At 43.1% G+C, this 21284-nt stretch overlaps 1 protein-coding gene across 5 annotated transcripts in view; it reads right to left on the reverse strand.

Annotated features, from left to right (window-relative positions):
• Window positions 1–21284, reverse strand: part of HSPA14 (heat shock protein family A (Hsp70) member 14) — a 58978-nt gene that overhangs the window by 9777 nt on the left and 27917 nt on the right. For all 5 annotated transcript variants that reach the window (XR_011473527.1, XM_070432039.1, XM_070432052.1 and 2 more), the window contains 2 exons: window positions 20492–20647; window positions 12968–13070 (listed from right to left, as the gene is read on the reverse strand). Coding sequence is in view for 4 of the 5 variants with exons in the window: in XM_070432039.1 (XP_070288140.1) it covers window positions 12968–13070; window positions 20492–20647 (259 nt within the window). In the remaining variant the exon portion in view is untranslated. The remainder of the gene's footprint in view (window positions 1–12967; window positions 13071–20491; window positions 20648–21284) is intronic.

The following is a 21284-nucleotide window of genomic DNA, read 5'->3' on the forward strand; positions in this document are numbered from 1 at the left end:
ATTTAAAAAAAAACAACAATAAAGAATTTAAATTAAAAAAAAAAAAAGATGTTCACTGAGTCAGGAGAGAATTTCAGCAAAGGTATAGGAAATATAAAGAGTTCCAAATAGAAACCATAGAGCTGAAGATTATAATACTGGAACTGAAAAATTCAACAGAGGGGTTCAACAGTACACTAGATCAAGCAAAAGAAAGGATCAGTAAACTTAAAGATAGGGCAGAGGAAGTCATCCATTCAGAGGAGCAAAAAGGGATAAAACAGAATTAAGATAGCTTAAGGGACCTATGAGACAACAATAAATGGACTAATATATATATATTACTAGAGGCCCAGTGCATGAAAATTCATGCACTGGAGGGGGTGTCCCTCAGCATGGTCTGCCCCCTCTCACAGTCTGGGAGCCCTCAGGGGCAGGAGGCGACCTGGCAATCAGGGGAAGGCGACACCCCCATCACACCTCTGCTGCTGCCACTGCCATCAGCGCAAGCCTCGGCAGGCCCTGGTTACCTGAGCCTTGGGCGCCGCTGGGTGGCTGGGCAGCCGCCATCCGAGGCTTGCCTGCACCTTGGGGCAGTCCTGGGTGGCTGGGCAGCCGACAGCCGAGGTTTGCCTGCACCTTGGGCAGGCCATGGGCGGCTGGGGGCTGAGGAGACTGGGGGACTCTGGAGGCAGGCGTGCTGGCGGGGCTGAGGGGACTGGGCGCCACCATCTTTGAGGGCATGGCAGTCAATTAGCATATTCCCTTATTGGCTGTAGGTGCCGCCAACTTTGAGGGCAGGGCAGTCAAGTAGCATATTCCCTCCTTATTGGCTGTGGGCACCGCCATCTTTGTGACAGCATGAGGGTCAATTAGCATATTCCCTCTTTATTAGATAAGATAGGGGGGTCTCAAAAGGAGGAGAGCCCTGACCAGGTGGCTCAGTTGGGTGGAGCATCATGCTGAATAGCAAAAAAGGTTCGCTAGCTGGTCAGGGTGTGTGTGGGAGGCAACAGATCACTGTTTCTCTCTCTCTTCCCTGTCCACTTCCCCTCTCTCTCAAATCAATAAAAACATCATTGGGTGAGGATTAAAAAAAAGAGAGAGAAAGAGAGGAAAGGGTAGAAAGCTGGTTCAAAGAAATAATGACATAAACTGGGGAATGAAACAGACATAGAGATACAGTAAATCCAAAAAGTACCAAAATAAGATGAATCTAAAGAGACCCACACTGATGCACATTCTAATGACATTATCAAAAGTTACAGAAAAAGAGAGAATCTTAAAAGCAGCAAGAAAAAAGCAACTTGATACATACAAGGGATCCCCCATCTATACTAATAATAAGAGGAATATGCAAATTGCCCGGGATGCCGTCACGTAATGACCAATCAGGATGGGGGCGGGGCCGTGGCAGAGAGCTCTCAGTACGCCTGTGCCAGGGGTCTGAAGGGCGTTGAGAGGAAGAGAGAGCAGATAGGCAGTTAGGGCAATCAGGCCAGGAAGGGAGAGCAGATAGGCAGTTAGGGGAATCAGGCCGGCAGTGGAGAGCAGAGAGGCAGTTAGGGGAATCAGGCTGGCAGGGGAGAGCAGTTAGGGGGATCAGGCTGGCAGGGGGGAGCAGTTAGGCAGTTAGGGCAATCAGGCCAGGAGGGGAGAGCAGTCAGGGGGATCAGGCCAGCAGGGGAGAGCAGTTAGGGGCATCAGGCAGGCAGGTGAGCGGTTAGGAGCCAGTGGTTCCAGATTGCGAGAGGGATCCTGGATTGGAGAGGGTGCAAGCCCAGCTGAGGACCCCTTTCCCCCATGCATGAATTTCGTGCACTGGGCCTCTAGTAAGATTATAAGAAAATATGGCAACAGAAACCTGGCAAGCCAGATGATATTCAAAGTAATGCAAGAAAAAAAACTGTCAGTCAAGAATACTCTACACATCAGTTGTCCTTTAGAATTGAAGGAAAGATAGTGTTTTACATTAAAATAAAACCTGGAGGAGTTCATCACCATTAGACCAACCTTACAAAAAGAGTTAAAGGGAATTCTTCAAGTTGAAACAAAAATGCTAATCTATATATATAAAAGGCTAATATGCAAAGTGTCCCCGTGGGAGTTTGGGAGACCGGGAGTTCTATCGCTTGCTGTGACGTGCGCTGACCACCAAGGGGCGGTGTGGAATGAAGGAAGGCCCCAGCCTGGGAAGGGAGGCTTCGGCTGGCAGCTGGAAGGAAGGCCCTGATTGGTCCTGATTGCCGGCCAGGCCTAGGGACCCTACCTGTGCACAAATTTTGTGCATTGAGCCTCTAGTTAATAACATAAGAAAGTAAAAAACTAACTGATAAAGGTAAATATATAGTTGAATTCAGAGTACTTTAATATTGTAATGGTGGTGGGTAAGTCACAACTCTAGTATAAAGGTTAAAAGACAAAGGCATTGAAAATAACTAACTACAATAATTTATAAATGGATATACACAATATAAAACGAGATAAATTGTGAGATCAAAACCATAAAATGTGGTGGGGGGAATGAAAAATAAGCTAAAAATTTATTAAGGACTTGAGTGTAAGACACCATGGAACTCCTAGAAGAAAACATAGGGGTAAGTTCTTTGACATTGGTCTTGGCAATAACTGGATTTTATACCCAAAGCAAAAATCAACAAATGGGAGTACATCAAACTAAAAAGCTTCCATAGAAAAAAGGAAATCGTCACAAAATGAAAAAAACCACCTGGTAATGGGAGAAAATATTTGCAAACCACATATCTAAAAAATGGTTAGTATCCATAATCCCAAAAAATTGAATTTAAAAAATGGGCAAAGGACCTGAATAAACATTTTCAGGAAGACATACAAGTGGCCAGCAGGTATATGAAAAGGTGTTCAACATCACTAATCATTAGGCACATGCAAATCAAAACCTCATACCTGTTAAGATGCCTACTATTAAAAAGACTTGAGGCCTGATGCACAAAATTTGTGTAAGTGGCTCGGCCTCCACCACTGCAGTGTCCGCCTCTGCCTTGGCCCCTGCCGGACCCCGCTGCTACAGCTACGTCCGGAAGGACGTCCGGTCTAATTATCATATTACACTTTTATTATTATAGATTACTAGAGGCCCGGTGCACAAAAATTTGTGCACTCGGGGGGTCCCTCAGCCTGGCTTATGCCCTCTTGCAGTCTGGGACCCCTCGGAGGATGTCCCCCTGCTGGCTTAGGTCCGCTCCCTGGGGGGATCGGGCCCAAGCTGGCAGTCAGAAATCCTTCTGGAAGCCCGGCAGCCCTTGGGGGATGTCCACTTGCCAGCGGGGAGCAGGTCTAAGCTGCAGTCAGACATCCTTAGCGCTGCTGAGGAGACGGGAGAGGCTCCCACCACCACCTCTGTACTGGCAGCCATCAGCTTGCCTTGTGGCTGAGCAAGAGCTCCCCCTGTGGGAGTGCACTGACCACCAGGGGGCAGCTCCAGCATTGAGCGTCTGCCCTCTGGTGGTCAGTGTGTGTCATAGTGACCAGTCATTCCCAGTCTTTCTGCTGCTAGGGTCAGTTTGCCTATTACCCTTTTATTATATAGCATAGAGGCCTAGTGCATGGGTGGAGCCGGGTGGTTTGCCCTGAAGGGTGTCCCGGATCAGGTGGGGGTCCCGCTGGGGTGCCTGGCCAGCCTGGGTGAGGGGCTGATGGCTGTTTGCAGGCTGGTCACACCCCCTTCAGGGTGGCATCCTCACTGGGGTGCCTGGCCAGTCTGGGTGAGGGGCTGATGGCTGTTTGCAAGCTGGTCAAGCCCCCCCCCCCCAGTGGGGACCCTTACTCTATGGTGGTTTGGCCAGCCTGGGTGAGGGGCTGATGGCTGTTTGCAGGCTGGCCACACCCCCTTTAGGGTGAGGGGTCCCCATTGGGGTGCCTGGCCAGTCTGGGTGAGGGACTGAGGGCCGTTTTCAGGCTGGCCAAGCCCCCTGGCGACGGAAGCTCCCAGCCTCTCCTTTTTTTCTTTTTTCTTTTATTATTTTGGGATTTATTTACCTTCTATAATTGAAACTTTGTAGCCTTGAGGAGCTCAGAGCCGGCCAGGGCGGGCAGAGGGAAGCCTCCTGCTCGCTCCAGCTCCGTGGCCACAGCCTGCTGAAAGCAGGTATCTGGGGTTTATTTGTCTTCTATAATTGAAACTTTGTTGCTTTGAGTGGAGCTCAAAGCCCACCGTGGCAAGCGGGAAGCTTGGCTTCCTCCATCATTGGGGCAACCAAGCCTCCTGCTTACTCCAGCTCCGTGGCTGCCGACCGCCATCTTAATTGGGTTAATTTGCATATAGCCGCTCTGATTGGCTGGTGGGCGTGGCTTAAGACATAGCTAAGGTACGGTCAATTTTCATGTTTGTCTTTTATTAGTGTAGATTATAGATGAGAACTTGGCCGACATGGCTCAGTAGTTGAGTGGTGACCTATGGAGGTCAGTTTGTTTCCCTGGTCAGGGATATGCGCAGGCTGCGGGCTCAATCCCCAGTGCAGGACATGCAAGAGGCAGCCAATCAATGATTCTCTCTCATCACTGATGTTTCTATCTCTCTCTCCCTCCCTGAAATAAATGAATGAAAATATATTAAAAAAAAAAAAAAAAAAAGATGAGCTAATGAGCACTAGCTAGTTTGGCTCAGTGGATAGAGCATTGGCGTGCAGACTGAAGGGTCATGTGTTTTATTCCAGTCAAGGGCATGTACCTTGGTTGCAGGCTCAATCCCCAGCCCTGGTTGGGGTGCATGTGGGAGGCAACCAATGGATATGTCTTTCTCACATCAATGTATATCTATATACATATTTATATACACAATGCAGTATTATGTGAGGTAAGTCAGACAGAGAAAGACAAATACTGCATGGTATCACTTATATGTGGAATTTTATAAAAAGTCAAACTCATAGGCATGTTATACAAGTGGAGGTATAGGAAGAGGTTAGTAAAAGTGTTCAAACTTTCAGTTATAAAATGAATAAAGTCTGAGGATCTAAGTATAACATGGTGACTATAGTTGGCAAAACTGTACTATATGATTGAGATTTGCTAAGAGAATAGAACTTAAGTCTTTTCATCCCTCCCAAAGATAAATATAGATAGACTAGAGGCCTGAGCATGAAATTCGTGCAAGGGTAGGCCCTCACAGCTGCCCTGGCTGCTGCCTTGGCCCTCGCAGCCAGGGCTTCGTTCGGAAGGTCGTCTTGAAGATGGCCCGGATGGTGGTTCTGCTCTTTGGTCTAATTAGCATATTAGCTCTTTATTGTATAGGATGTGTGTTAACTAACTCAATGGTGGGAATCCTTTCACAATGTATATGTATGTCTAATCTCATGAATACTTTGAATATCTTATAAGTTTATTTGTCAATTATCCCTCAATTAAGTTGAATAAAATAAAACTGCTCCTTTAAAAATACTTTAATTTCCTCATTAAGTCATATATTTGACAATTATAACTCCATAGGTATTCTGAGTATCAAATAAGTAGGTAGCCCAAGAAGGAAAATCATCAATAATCACTTCTATTTCAGTCTTTTTATGAATGTTCTCAAAGCTCAGTATGAAGGGGAAAAGGATCAACTGATGAAAACTAGGCCTCTAACATAGGTGTGAAATGACAAGGGATATCATATTAACCTCAGGTCAGGATATGAGGGACATCAGCTAAGAAATTCAAAGAAAGAAAGAAAAGCATGTTTGTCTTGGCAAAGTTTTCCAAAAGGTCTGTTTTGGAGTTTAGTAAAAGAAGTCTTTTATAAAATCTTGTGATCTGACATAAATACTATGAGTATAAAAATGTAGAATATCTTTTCAAATTTCTCATACTTGACATCAAAAAGCTTTATTAATAAGCAACAAGTGGTACTGTGCAAAAAAATAAATAACCCTGCAAAATCTTAGCTTTTAGTATTTTCAATTAAAAGGGTAAAAAAGTATGAAAAGTGTGTTACTATTAATGCTAACAATAACCAACAAGTTTTAAATAAATTCTGGTAGCATCTAGTCTGTAGTATGAAATATATTTTTTAAACTTTTTTAATAAAATAAAATACTATTAAAAATATCCAACTACCTGAACTACTTGGGTATTTAAAACACATGAAATCTAAACAAATAAAAGGGAAATAAAAAATATTACAGATTTTTCTGAAAATAAAGAAAATGAAATCTATTAAAGCTTGTGGAATAAAATTAAGCTATTAGTAAGTAAAATTGTAGTTAATTTTTTTATTAGGGAAGAAATAAAATAAATTAAAATAAAGGAGTTAGCATTCAATGTAAGAATTTAGAAAAATAATGAAAGTGTCCTGGAAAGGATGAAAAAAAAAAAAAAATAAAAGCAGAACATGACCAATTAGAAAAGAGAAGAACATAACTTGAAAAACAAAATCTAAGGAAGTTTTCTGGGGGTGGTAGTGGCAGAAATTAGAGCAAATAATAAAACAATTATTCATTAATCCTAGGGGAGGAAAAAACAGAAAAACTCAAAAAAGAAAAGAGAAAGAGGAAGGGAAGGAAAAAAGAGGGAGAGGTGGAGAGAGAGAAATTGGCCCACTTTAATTTAAATAACTTCTTTACACTTTTACCCTTTAGCATCAAAAGATACATAAAATCCCAAATTATAAGAATATATATTTTAAAATATATTTTTATTTTATTGATTTCAGAGAGGAAGGGAGATGGAGAGAGAGAGAGAAACATAAATGATGAGAGAATCATTGATCGGCTGCCTCCTGCACGTCCCACACTGGGGATTGAGGCCACAACCCAGGTATGAGTCCTTGGCAGGAATCAAACCTAGGATCCTTGAGTCCACAGGCCAATGCCCTATCTACTGAGCCAAACTGGCTAGGGCCAAAAATTATAAGAACATTATGCAAAGTTGTATGTTAAAAATTGAAGAAACCATTATGAAATAGGTCTATAAAGTACTCAAATTCAATTTTGAAGCAATAAAAAGAACTTATGAAAATTATAAAAATACTTCAGAAATTAGTTGCAGACAAAATCTGTTTATAGGTGAATTCTTTAAAATTCTTGAGGAACAGAGAATATCCATGCATTATGTACTAATCTGGAATACTTAAAAAGATGAAAAGGTATTCAATTCATTTTATACGCACCTGTAGCCTAGGAACAAAACTAAAAACAAACACCAAAAATTAAAACCCTCTGGACCAGAGGTTGCAAAGTAGCAACTTATAAATTATATCAAGCAAGATATGTTTTCTCTCTCCACACAACGTTTTTAAAAGTTCTGTGTTAGTTACTAACATTTAAATGTTAAAAAATTTTATTAAGAGCCCCTATTTTGAGAGTCTCTTAAAAAGTCAAAGGCCCCAACAGCACTGGCCTGCGTCCCTGAAAGGTAGTAATCAGCAGGTGGGCAGCAGCTGCCCCATTTGGACTAGGACAGCTGTCTGTAGATAGCAGGCCCAGCATGACCTGCTGTGGCCTTCACACCAGCTAGTGGGCATTTGCCATTTATAATCATGCTTATGCTCTTGCTATGATTCTTACAGTAAGTTCAATGTGAAACTTTTAAAACTCTCTTAACCCATATCTCAATCTTGTATAAGAATGAAAGACCAAGAGAAATGTGTGTTTCAAGAAAAATAGTAGGGAACATATTTATTTTTTGAAGAATGGAATGGTATAGTGAATCAGCTGTACCACATGGCTACTGGCCAGCTTAATTGTGGTGCACTGCTTAACATATAGTGTATTTTTCTATGTGTGGAAAGAAATTGACTTTTTTCATATCATCTGTAAGAATAACCCAGCATCAGTGCATCAGATATGATGATTCAAATGCTATCTTTCTGACGACATTATATTCCTTATAAACACTCCCAATACTTTTGTCTCTATACAGGATTGATTTACTCATTCCTAGAGATTTTTATGTTAGAACATGAAAAATAATTCTAAAGCACTATGAAAAAAAGTATGAATAAAGAGAATTTTTAAAAATTGCAATGTTAATGATGAAGGTTTACACCCAACTTAGAAAGTAGGCTGTTTTTTGGTGAGCAAATTTGGTAATAAATACTAAGTCTTAAAGTTGGGAATTAAATTCCAAATTTAATTCTCAGGAAATCAAGAATGTTCACAAAACCATAAAGATTGCTGTTTATAAAACCAAAATAACCTACATAACCAACATTAAGGATTTGTTTTATAAATTACTAGTGACCCGGTGCACGGATTCATGCACATTGAAAGGAAATTAATTAGAAGAAATATTTTAACATTGCTATTTGCCCTTTCTCTATAATAGAAGTGTCAACCAAATTCACAATCGACAATGACAGATTGAAACACACGTGTGATTGGCACCAGCAAGAGCTTTATATGTATGGTGCATGCGCGAGTCAACTTAGCCTTTTATATATATAGAATAAACTTGCTTAATTAGACCTGCTTTCTGATTTAGTTAAACTTTTTCCAGCCCAGTGAAGCACCCCAACTTCTCTTTCAGGTAACTGTCAGCAACACAGCAGTAAATATCAACATGAAGCAGATTATTACTGTAGATCATGCAGGGAGAACAAAGGGTAAAATATTTAACTGCAGCAGTGTTTCACTATATTCTGCGCAGTGAGAAAACCTGAAGTCATTTTCAAGTTCTACCATTTCTTACTTCTTTTCAGCCAGGTCAAGTTTCTAAACTTTCTAAATCTCTGTTTTCTGGTTAATGAAAAGAAAATAGGATTCTACCGAGTCTCCTATCTACCTACTCCAGGACTTCTGTGAGGATCAAATGAGATGAGGCATGGGAAAATGTTTCACAAACATTTGGTTAAAGTGTAAAATTTTGCACCTGGCTGTAAAGCAAGTCGTGTTCCTGGGCTGAAGAAACTACAAGGAGGCTAGTCATTAGGGAGAGGAAGCCAGGCGTTGCTACCTGACGTCATTACCCGGCACCCACAGCGACTGTTTCCAGGCTGGGCTGTGGGCCGCATTTTGTGCCATGGGGTCTTGGCAGCGTTTGCTGAGATTTGGTGGGGTGTTGCTCTGGGGTGGTGGCAGGGCCTGTGTCCCACTTTGGGGGAAGCCGAGTGTTGGTTTGTTGGCACCGGGTCCGCGGAGCTGTTTATTTTTAAATGGACAGTGCGTGTCATAGCTACTGGCTGGATGGTCGGATGGGCACTTAGGCTTTTATACATATAGATGGTATATTAATGCAATGAGATGCATTATTAAAATTTCAGTTGTGGAACCTAGGAGCTTGGTTAAAATAGAGGGATTGATTATATCAATTTATCTATGTGTCCTTCCATAAGACAGTAAAGGGATTTAAGAAGATATAAATGGAAGAGAGATTGTGAGTTTAAAATTTTAACAAATTTTGGAAGCTGGAAAGCAAAGAGGTAATTGTTTTAAGGCAGATGAAGTTTGAGATAACCAAAGAGAAAGCAAAGTGGTTTGTCTCATAGAACCCCAGAATGGTTGGGGGCTTGGAAGCACCAATCATACAGAAAGCAAGGGTGAAGCATGGAAGTGAAAGCAGGAAAGCCTGGTATAGAGTTATTAAACCCCCAAGACCCCTTCCCCTAACTCAGACAGGTGTCCACCAGCACAATCTCCCACTCAGAGATGGAGGTTTGCACCACAGAATTATGGGACTTGGTTACAAAGAGGGCATGGTGCTAAAAATAAGAGGAATAAAGGAAAGTCTGCATATTAAAGAGGAAGGACCCTGAAGTTCCCTGCTCTCAGAAGACCAGACACCAGATATGTTCTTTCAAACAAGAGATCAGAAATTCCTTCTGGAAAAACGAAATACTCCTAAGATTAGACCTCCAGATACTAAAATGAGGAAGGCGCCAAAACCGGTTTGGCTCAGTGGATAGAGCGTCGGCTTGCGGACTGAAAGGTCCCAAGTTCGATTCCGGTCAAGGGCATGTACCTGGGTTGCGAGCACATCCCCTGTGGGAGATGTGCGGGAGGCGGCTGATCGATGTTTCTCTCCCATCGATGTTTCTAACTATCTATCTCTCTCCCTTCCTCTCTGTAAAAAATCAATAAAATATAAAAAAAATAAAAAATAAAAAATAAAATGAGGAAGGCAATGGATGTAAGAGTAGAGAAAGAACATGGGTTACGGAGGCACACTGCCCTTGTTTCAACCTTAGCACCATCACTTACATACCAGCATTAGGACTTGAAACAAAGTAGTTAACCTCTTTGGAAACCTCTTAAGTTTCCTCATCTGAAAATGCAGATAATAGTGCTTACCTCTTGGTTCTATTGTGAGAATAAAATGTTTTTTTAAAAAATATATATTTTATTGATTTTCTACAGAGAGGAAGGGAGAGGGATAGAGAGTTAGAAACATCGATCAACTACCTCCTGCACACCCCCTACTGGAGATATGCCCGCAACCAAGGTACATGCCCTTGACCGGAATCGAACCTGGGACCCTTCAGTCCGCAGGTCGACGCTCTATCCACTGAGCCAAACCAATTAGGGCGAGAATAAAATGTTTTAATGCACATCAAGTTCAATCATTCCCTCCTCATTCTCTGTAAGAGGATTAGATATCCCCACCCATTGCCATTGCCATTGCCCCAACACTGTAACCCTCAGTAGTGGAGCAGGTTTCCCAACCCTACTGTCAAGCCTGCCCTCTTGTCTAGCTTTGGACAACTGAATGTGACTACATTCAAGTACACCAGAGCTAAAATCTCTGCATGTTCTGTAAACTCTCTTCCTCTTGGAAGCCTCACCATGGGAACTGCATGTCCCAATTAGCTACTCTTTTAGCCTGGGTCATAGAATGAGACCTACAGCTACCTTCAGCTGCCCACAGGAAACATAAGTGAGAAAAAACTGTTTAATGTAGAAAACCACTGAGATTTGGGGCTCATATGCTACTGTCACTACTCTAAAGAGACAACTCTATATTTTTAAGTTCTCAAAGGCCTATATTTTAGAAATACCTTGAAAGTAAATCTTTAATAACCTTTTGATTCCTAAGAATGTATTCGACTTCTATTCAAGCAATTGAAAATTGTATCATTTGTGATAGCTAAATGTCAGGGCTCTATGACCAGTTAATGAAGGAAGTTAACTTACATTAATTGATCACCTATAACATACTACACACAATATTTCATTTAGTCCTCATAACAATGCTATAGAATAAATTATACTTACAATAATTACCTGTAAGTGTTATCACCCTCCTAATTAAAAGAGACAAATAAGACTCACGAAATATGTGACTTGCCCACTCTGGAACTATTAACACTGTGAGCCTTTGATTCAGGTGGGTCTGTCTCCAAACCCATTCATTTCCCACCACCACCTTGTTACCATTATTCAGGTCTTATTCTTTATAATCCAGCCCCTAACCTCCAAGAACCTAGCTCAATACCTGACATATTATAAATGTTCAAAAAAAATACGGAATTGCAAAGAAAACTTAAAAATTGACTTTCATCATATAGCATACACTAAAATAGTTAAAATAGAAAAATTTTCAAACTATAGACAAATTAAAAGAAAATAATCCTACATAATGAGAGGAATATGCTAATTAGCTGTTATGCCCTGAGGCATAACGACCAAGCGCATCACAACCAGATCAGGGATCAGCAGGAGTGTGGGCCAGCAAAGTGCAAGCGGGCTGCGGAGAGCTACAGGAGGGGGCAGGGCAGCAAGCTATGGGTGGGGGAGGAGTAAGGGGGAAGCTACAGGAGGGCGGGGGTAGCGGGCAGAGAGCTACAGGAGAGCGGAAGCGACCTACTGGCGCACAGATTTGTGTGCAGGGCTACTAGTATTAGATATTTGTCATATATCTAAACAAAGATGGAATTTATAAACTTAGAAGCAGCTGAAGAAATCACAGTAATAGACCAATAGATTTAAATAGATAAATAAGTGAAACTTCTATATGTCAAATAACCTTCTCCCTAATAGAACCAAAATTAAACAGTAAACTACATGCCTCAAAAGAAGACTGCAGCAAATGACAGTTAATATTCTGATTATATAAAGCAGGCAAAGAAGATGAAATTTATATTTACACACAAGAAAATGCAAAATTAAATAAAATTAATCCTTTAATAATCAAACTATCAGGTAAAAATCCATCTTTTTTTCAACTATTCAATGGGAAATTTTCTTTAAATGCTAAAACTCAGAGCTAGCAATGCCTAATGTATATTCTTAGGTATTGTTAATAGGAGTGTTAGTTAATTGAATATTTTTGGAAAGTAAATGAAGGTCAAAATAGTCTTAAGCTATTTGAACTCTTTGACCTAAAAATTTTACATGGGAATCTATTCTAAGGAATAATCCAAATATGGTAAAAGCCAAGGTTCAAAAGTGGACATCCTTGTTCTGAGGGAAGGGGAAACCCAATTTAGGTGCCAACAATAGAAAAACAAAATCATCTATTGTGCCTTTTCTTTCCTAAGATATTAATAATCTATTTAAAATTGATTTTAAGACTATGCAAAAATATGAAGAAAAATCAGTATAATATTAGATGCAGAAAATGAAATTCAGAATTGTACATACAAATTAAATTAGAAATATTCTAAAATATAACACTGCTTGCCTTTTAGTATTTTCTGAGTTTTCTTATATGAATGCTTACTATTTTAATAATGAAAATAAAAAACTTACATACATTTTACTTATTTTTAAAATATATTTTTATTGATTTTTTAAAATTTAATGCATGTAAAACACTTAGAAATAGTGCTTGACACAGAGCAAATATTCGATTACCTGTCAATCACTGCTTAAGTATTAAAAAATATACCGGGAAGAAATTATTCTCTTTTGCTAGGAAACTGATACATATCGCTAGAGTCATCAATCAAAATGTAGTTAATTTTCCTTACTCATTAATACAAGCTGAGAAAATATTTAAATTCATAAAAATATTCTTTCAGTGACAAGGGACTATTTCCTAAATCCCAAGTCTAAAATTACTCCTAAAATGAATAAGAAAAATATAAAAGTATTACCTTGTTGATATCATCTGCTGCAAATCCACTTTGTTGTAAGAGTGCTCTTATTGCTTCTATACATTTATTAAAAAGTGGAGAACAGAGAAGTTCAAATCTTGCTCTGTACACACAAAGAAGAGAAAGAAAAAAGGCTTATACAATTAAACAAGACATCTTTTACCTTTAAAAAAAATTTTATTTTCATGGAAATGTGATTAATTGCATAAATTTATAAAAATCTGTTAAACTGGTTTTATTACCAAGGCTTTGACTAGAATGTCATTTTTTTTGTTTTTAAATATATATTTTAGTGTTCATAGTATTATAGATTATTTCCCCTCCTTCTCTCAGCCTCTACCCACCCACCCAGGTCTAAACTACCCTACTTATTGCCTGTGTACAGGACATCTTTTTCTTATGAAGAGTAATGCCAAAACATAATGTGACAGTTCTCTTAAGAATAGGTTTATGATCAGAAGAGGATTATTTAGCACCTAGCAATGCAATCCATTGGGGGGGGGGGGGGTGTCTAAATTATTCATCTACCAATGTATAAAGACATGTTAAGATCAAATTCAGGTTGGAGATTCTTACCCAATGCCCTACTTACACGTTGTCCATAACCTGAAAATGAAATGTATGACAGTTCCAACAGTAAATCTATTGATCCAAATCAAACCATCATTTGGAAGTGTTTATTTTTTTTTTGAGTTAAAGTTTTAAAAATTATTTCGCACTATTTTTCTTTATAATCTCAGACTATATTGTACCTAAATTTGGCTCTTTGGCACCATCTGGGAAACATGAATGCTAGCATAGAATTAAAAAATATATATTTTTATTGATTTCAGAGAGAAAGGGAGAGGGAGAGAGAGACAGAAACATCAATGAGTGAGAATCATTGATTGGGTGCCCCTCCAACACCCTCCACTGAGGACAGAGCTAGAAACTTGGGTATATGCCCTGATGGGAATCTAACTGTGACCACCTGGTTAATAGGTCAATGCTCAACCACTGAGACACACCAGCCGGGCACTAGCATAGAATTTTAAAAACAATCTACATTCAGGAAAAATATACTCCCTAATTTTATACTGAACGTCTTAGATGCAGACGACTGATTTTTAAATTTATTTGTGCTATTTCTAGATATTAAAATATTCCTTATGGTTGCGATCTTAGTGATAAGGCAAAATTTCCTTAACAAAAAATTACAAATTCTATTTCATTCTTAATAACTGATATATTTTTTTAAAAATATATTTTATTGATTTTTTACAGAGAGGAAGGGAGAGGGATAAGAGAGTTAGAAACATCGATGAGAGAGAAACATCGATCAGCCGTCTCCTGCACGCCCCCTACCGGGGATGTGCCCGCAACCCAGGTACATGCCCTTGACCGGAACCGAACCTGGGACCCCTCAGTCCGCAGGCCGACGCTCTATCCACTGAGCCAAACCGGCTTTGGCTTACTAACTGATATTAATACGCCAATATATACTTATATACTGAGTACTTGTACAAACTTAGCAGTAAATTAGGAATTCTGAAAATAGAAAAAATATAGACACTCTACCCACCTTTCTATTTTTTGGGCTGTAGCTTGAAATCTCACTTAAAAGATCTAGTGTAGTGCTGTCTAATGGAATTTTCTGTGAACACTAGCCACATGTGAGTACAGTAAAACCTCAATACAACAAACTAATTCAGGTGAGGTAGTGTTTGTTAAAGCCCAAAGTCCATTATATAATAAAGTAGGTTTTCTGAATGTATATGTTAAAAAATTGACATTATTAGTTTACCTATTTTTTACTTATGTAGACATGTTTGTGTAATTAAAATTAAGTATGTATGAATACTTGAATTTCATAGAAAAGTTTTCTATATATATTACAGTAATTTTAAATTTATACTGAACAGAATCTAGTAAATGTGTGCATTCACCAGTCACCACGAGTAAACAAATGCACACAGCTGGGGATGGTTTAGCAAATGTCTAAACATCAGTCCAAACACATTAAGACTGCTGCAGAAAGTCATGCCAGTGACAACAGAACCATTTACCAAGTGGGTGATGCTTGTGATCATGTGCTAATCATTCGATGAACCCTGTTTATGAGCGGTGACTCCTGGATTTAAATATGTAATAGTTGTAGATATGTAATATTTATGTATGTTTGCAAAATTACTAGTGTTTTTTCCCAACATATGGCCTAATTGCGAAAATTTGGTAAAAATAACTGTGAGTCAATAACAAAAAAGGATAACCTGTTTATTTAATTACTAGAGGCCCGGTGCACAAAATTCATGCAGGGAGGGGCGGTTCCCTCAGACCAGCCTGCACCCACTCCAATCGGGAACCCCTCAGGGGATGTCTGACCGCCAGTTGGATGCCCCTCTCACAATCTGGGACCGCTGGCTCCTAACCACTCACCTGCCTGCCTACCTGCCTGCCCCTAACCCCTCTGCCTGCCTGCCTGCCTGATTGCCCCTAACCTCTCTGCCTGCTCGACCCTAACTGCCTCTGCCTGCCTGATAGCCCCAAACTGCCTCTGCCTGCCTGCCTGATTGCCATAACTGCCCTCCCTTGCTGGCCTGATCTTGCCACCAACTGCCCTCCCCTGCCGTCCTGATCTCGCCCCCAACTGCCCTCCCCTGCCGGCCTGATCTCGCACCTAACTGCTCTCCCCTGCTGGCCTGATCACCCCTAACTGCCTCTGCCTGCCTGATGGCCCCTAACTGCCTTCCCCTGCCAGTGTGATCTTGCCCCTAACTGCCCTCCCCTGATGGCCTGATCTCACCCACAACTGCCCTCCTCTGCCAGCCAATTTGGTTCTGATTGGTTGGTTTCTATGCCAGTCAGCGTCAAAAGCTCTGCCTCCTAGGCAGCCATTGGCTCCTCGCAGTTGACCCAGATTTGGTTTTCATTGGTCAGTTTCTATGCCAGTCAGCGTCAAAAGTTCCACCTCCTAGGCAGCCATTGGCTCCTGGCACTTCACTCAAATTTGGTTCTGACTGGTCAGTTTCTATGCCAGTCAGCGTCTCTGGGCCTATCAACAGGGCCTGATCAGAAAGACGGGGCTGATCAGCAGCCCCAGTGGAGGCCTGGAGAGAAATGGAGGCGCAGCTGTTGGCCAGGCCGGGAGAGAAAGAGAGGCTAGTTCTGATCAATGGCTGCCACAGAGGCTATGGATCAGATCCTGCCTCTCTCTCTGCAGGCCTCTCTCCGGGCCTGATCCGCAGCATCCTAGGCAGTCAGTGCTGGGTCGGGTGCCTGAAGCAGCCCCAGTCAGTGCTGGGTCGCAATGGCAACCCAGCACTGACTGACAGTCTGGTCGAGCCATCGGTTGTTACGACCCTGGCTCTTTATTATATAGACTAGAGGCCTGGTGCACAAAAATTTGTGCACTTGGGGGGGGGGTCCCTCAGCCTGGCCTGTACCCTTGCAGTCTTGGACCCCTCAGGGGATGACCACCTGCTGGCTTAGGCCCGCTCCCCGGGGGATTGGGCCTAAAATGGCAATCAGACATCCCTCTGGCAGCCCAGGAGCCCTCGGGGGATGTCCACTTGCCAGTGGGGAGCAGGCCTAAACTGCAGTCGGACATCCTTAGTGCTGTTGAGGAGGCAGGAGAGGCTCCCACCACCACTGCTGTACTGGCAGCCATCAGCCTGGCTTGTGGCTGAGCAGAGCTCCTCCCATGTGAGAGCGCCCTGACCACCAGAGGGCAGCTCCTGCATTGAGCGTCTGCCCCCTGGTGGTGAGTGTGTGTCATAATGACCAGTCATTCCCAGTCCTTTTGCTGTTAGGGTCAGTTTGCATATTACCCTGTTACTATATAGGATAGAGGCCTGGTGCATGGGTGGGGGCCGGCTGATTTGCCCTGAAGGGTGTCCCAGATCAGGGTGGGGGTCCCGCTTGGGTGCCTGGCCAGGGTGGATGAGGGGATGATGGCTGTTTGCAGCTGGTCACACCCCCTTCAGGGTGGGGGTCCCCACAGGGGTGCCTGGCCAGTCTGGGTGAGGGGCTGAGGGCCGTTTTCAGGCTGGCGGGTGACTGCAGCTCCCAACCTCTCCTTTTTTTCTTTTTTTTTTTATTCTGGCATTTATTTACCTTCTATGGCTGTCACTGGAGCTGAGAGCCGGCTTTAGCTCTGAGGCTTGGCTCCAGCTCTGAGACCTCAGCTGCGGAAAGCAGGTATCTGGGCTTTGTTTAGATTCTATAATTGAAACACTGTTGCAACTCCAGCTCTGAGGCCCGGCTGGCTGAAAGCAGGTTTCTGGGGATTGTTTAGCTTCTATAATTGCAACATAGTTGCTTAGAGTGCAGCTCAGAGCTGGGCGGCGGCAGGCGGGGAACCTTGGCTTCCTCCATCACTGGAGCAAGCAAGCCTCCTGTTCGCTTCAGCTGCCTGGCTGCCAGCCGCCATCTTGGTTGGCAGTTAATTTGCATATTGCCCTGATTAGCCAATGGGAAGCGTGTCGGAGGTACGGTTAATTACCATGTTTGTCTATTATTAGATAGGATAAGCAAATCTTGGTTAAAAGGATTTTAAAATTAATAGGGTATTAATTTTCACATATGACATATGGACCGGAAATTTTATCCATTAAATCCAAAGTCTGTTAAATCAAGGTCTGAAAAATCGAGGGTTTACAGTATTGAGCACTGAAATAGTGGCTAGTGTTACTGAGAAATGAAACTTTTTATTATTTGTTTCTAATTAACTTATATCTAAATGGCCATAGGTGGATAGCGGCTATTGTATTGGACATGCAGAGCCAGAATCTTCAGAAAAGTCCAGGGAGAGTGAGGAAGCTAAACTATAATAGACAGACGAAGAGAGAATTTAACCAAATATACTCAGTTCAATACTAAAAATAATACAATGCTATAATTCTGGAAGTTCTTAGTATGTTTCCAATTCACCTGTTAGGTTTTGGGGAGTATTAAAAAGTTTTATGCACATTATACCTACACTTAGTGAAAGTCATAACAACTATTAAAATGATGATGGGTGACAGAGCAATCAAAACCAAAATAAATATCAATCTTTAGTATCCTATATAATAAAAGGCTAATATGCAAATAGACCGAACAGCGGACCAACCGAACTGGTCACTATGACATGTGCTGACCACCAGGGGGCGCATGCGGAACATGGCAGGTGTCGTCAGCAGGCGGCAGAGCGTGGAACATGGTGGACGTCAGCTGCAGCAGGATGATAGAGCAGGTGAGCGGGGGGTGCCAGACCAAGGCGGGGTGCCAGTCGCTGTCATCAGGGCGAGCCTCTGGTGGTTACTGAAAATTCTTTGCTCTTGCACGCTGTGGTCCTGCCTGACGCTTGTATCTGCTGCCGGCCCCGACTGCCCCTCAGGGCTTGTCCACTTCCCCATGCTCCTGAGGGGCAAGTGGGGCCAGCAGCTACCTCTCGCACCCACTGCTGGCAATGGCCCCATTTGCACCCGCAGCCAGCACCGGAGCCACCACTCGCACCTGCTGCCAGCACCTGGTGCCGGTCCTGATCGCTCGGTGCCATCAGCGGATGTGAGTGGCGGCTGCTGGCCCCAATTGCCCCTCAGGGCTTCTCACCTCCCCCAGCTCCTGAGGGGTGATTGGGGCAGCAGCCAGTGCTTGCACCCACTGACAGTGCCGGCCCCGCTCGCACCCACTGCTGGCGCCGGCCCCAATTGCTCTGCGCCATCATCGGGTGCAAGCAGGGCTGGTGCTGTCAGCATGTGGGAACGTTGGCGGCGGGAGCGGCGCTGCCAGCAGTCAAGGGACTAGAGGCTGCGGTAGAAGGGGCCAGGCGGGGGCGTGGAAGATGGACTGAGACCCACCCGAGCCCACTGCAGCCTCATGGCCCACAGTTCCTTTCAAGGTGCATGACTTTGTGCCCTGAGACCCTAGTCTAACCTAATAAAAGACAAACATGTAAGTTAACCGTGCCTTTGCTACAGCTTAAGCCATGCCCACCAGCCAATCAGAGTGACTATATGCAAATTAACCCAACCAAGATGGCAGCCAGCAGCCACGGAGCTGGAGCAAGCTGGAGGCTTGGTTGCTCCAGTGATGGAGGAAGCCAGGCTTCCTGCCTGCCACTGCCAGCTCTGAGCTCCACTGAAGACAACAAAGTTTCAATTATAGAAGATAAATAAACCCCAGATACCTGCTTTCAGCAGGCCGTGGCCACGGAGCTGGAGTGAGCAGGAAGCCAAGCTTCCCACTACAAAGTTTCAATTATAGAAGGAAAATAAATCTCAGAATGAAAAAAAGAAAAAAAGAAAAAAAGGAGAGGCTGGGAGCTTCCATCGCTGGGGGGCTTGGCCAGCCTGAAAACAGCCCTCAGCCCCTCACCCAGAATGTCCAGGCAACCCAGTGGGGACCCCCCCAACCTAAAGGAGGCGTGGCCAGCCTGCAAACAGCCATCAGCCCCTCACCCAGGCTGGCCAGGCACCCCAGCGGGGACCCCCACCCTGATCCGGGACACCCTTCAGGGCAATCCAGCACGACCCCACCCATGCACCAGGCCTCTATGCTATATAATAAAATGGTAATATGCAAACTGACCCTAACAGCAGAACAACTGGGAATGACTGGTCACTATGACACACACTGACCACCAGGGGGCAGATGCTCAATGCACAAGCCAGGCTGATGGCTGCCAGTACAGCGGTGGTGGTGGGAGCCTCTCCCGTCTCCTCAGCAGCACTAAGGATGTCAGACTGCAGCTTAGGCCTGCTCCCTGCTGGCAAGTGGACATCCCCCGAGGGCTCCTGGGCTGCCAGAGGGATGTCTGATTGTCAACTTAGGCCCAATCCCCCCGGGGAGCGGGCCTAAGCCAGCAGGTGGTCATCCCCCGAGGGGTCCCAGACTGCAAGAGGGCACAGGCCGGGCTGAGGGACCCCCCGAGTGCACAAATTTTTGTGCACCAGGCCTCTAGTAGTGTAATAATTACAGAGTATGAACTTTGGGGTCCAACTGGCTAGGTTTGAATCCCAGGTCCATCACTTACTAGCTGTGTAACCTTGGGCAAATAATTAAACCTCTCTGTGTTTCAGCTTCCTCATATGTAAAATAAGGACATTATCTTTGGGTTGTTGTGAGGATTTGATGAGTTGATACTTAGAATACAGGCTACCACATAGTGTTAATGATTAAGTTATAGTAAACAACCTTGAACCATGTGCAAGTCCCATATCAAATTTAAGCAATAAAGTAGGAGCCATATAGGTGGGGCTGCCAATTAGTAAGAGAAATCTGAAAATCTCAAACTTAAGTCTCCTCTCACCATTCTTTAAAAGATCTGGGATGATTTTTTTCAGACACTGCTACTTGCAAATAACAATCACACCTGACATAATTATTTTGAGAAGTTACTTATTCTGACAAAAAACTGGATCCCAGAAGTAAAGACAAGAAAGCTCTGCTTTTATAGATGGTGAATAAATTTCAAATGAAGAAAAAATCCAAAAGTGAGAAAATTACACCTAAACATGAAAGCAGTTGACATTTTTATGAAGGTTTTTTGAACTTCAGTTTTACCTGGACACATTGCAGTCAAAATCTTGACCTTCATATAACGAGTCAAGGAAACAATTGGCACTTCCCAAGGTCGACAGAGAATGTTTTGCAATGTCAGCACTGTTCATCAATTTCATCATAGCACGAGCATTTCCTCTGACGTCATGTTTGAAGGATCTAAGTTAAAAATATAGTTTCTGAAGTTAGAATTTATCATAACTAAAATCTGGATAATCCCAATTAAGATAGTAAGGTTTGTTGCGTCTTTCTCTGTCCTGCCCAAACAGGACACAATGTGGTAAATTGGGGTAATACAAGTACAGTAGCTAAAAACAAAAATAGACAGAGATCTAAAATGGCGGCGGTATAGACGGACATGTCCCGTGCCTTGTCCCGGAGCAGATAGGGTGAGCAGCTGAAACTAGTAACATCTAGCCCAAATTGGTAGAGGAGATTCAGCTGGGAGACAGTTTGCAGCCGGGAAAGACAGAGGACTCCAAGAGAAAGGGGAATGTTGGAGACTGCCGGATCGGGCTCCCCTAAACGGGTAGCCTCCACTGCTGCTGAAATCTCTCCCGGAGTGGCTGGCTCAGCCGCGGAGACCACGCCATCTTGAGTGGCTGATATCGGAAGCGTATACATCCAGAGACCCTACAACCACGGCATCCAGGGATCATTTCAAGCAGCGTGACTACATGGACTCAGACAAGCCCTGCTCCTCCTCATGGAAAGGTAAGATTTCACCTAAAGGTGTGGTTTGCAATCCAGGTTGGAGAGAGGAACGTGCGCGCAGGGGAACTCTGCGCCCCACAAA

This window comes from Myotis yumanensis, unplaced genomic scaffold (genome assembly GCF_028538775.1).
Source record: "Myotis yumanensis isolate MYYU_CA2020_CCGP unplaced genomic scaffold, mMyoYum1.0.hap1 SCAF_1, whole genome shotgun sequence".
Classification (NCBI taxonomy): Eukaryota; Metazoa; Chordata; class Mammalia; order Chiroptera; family Vespertilionidae; genus Myotis; species Myotis yumanensis.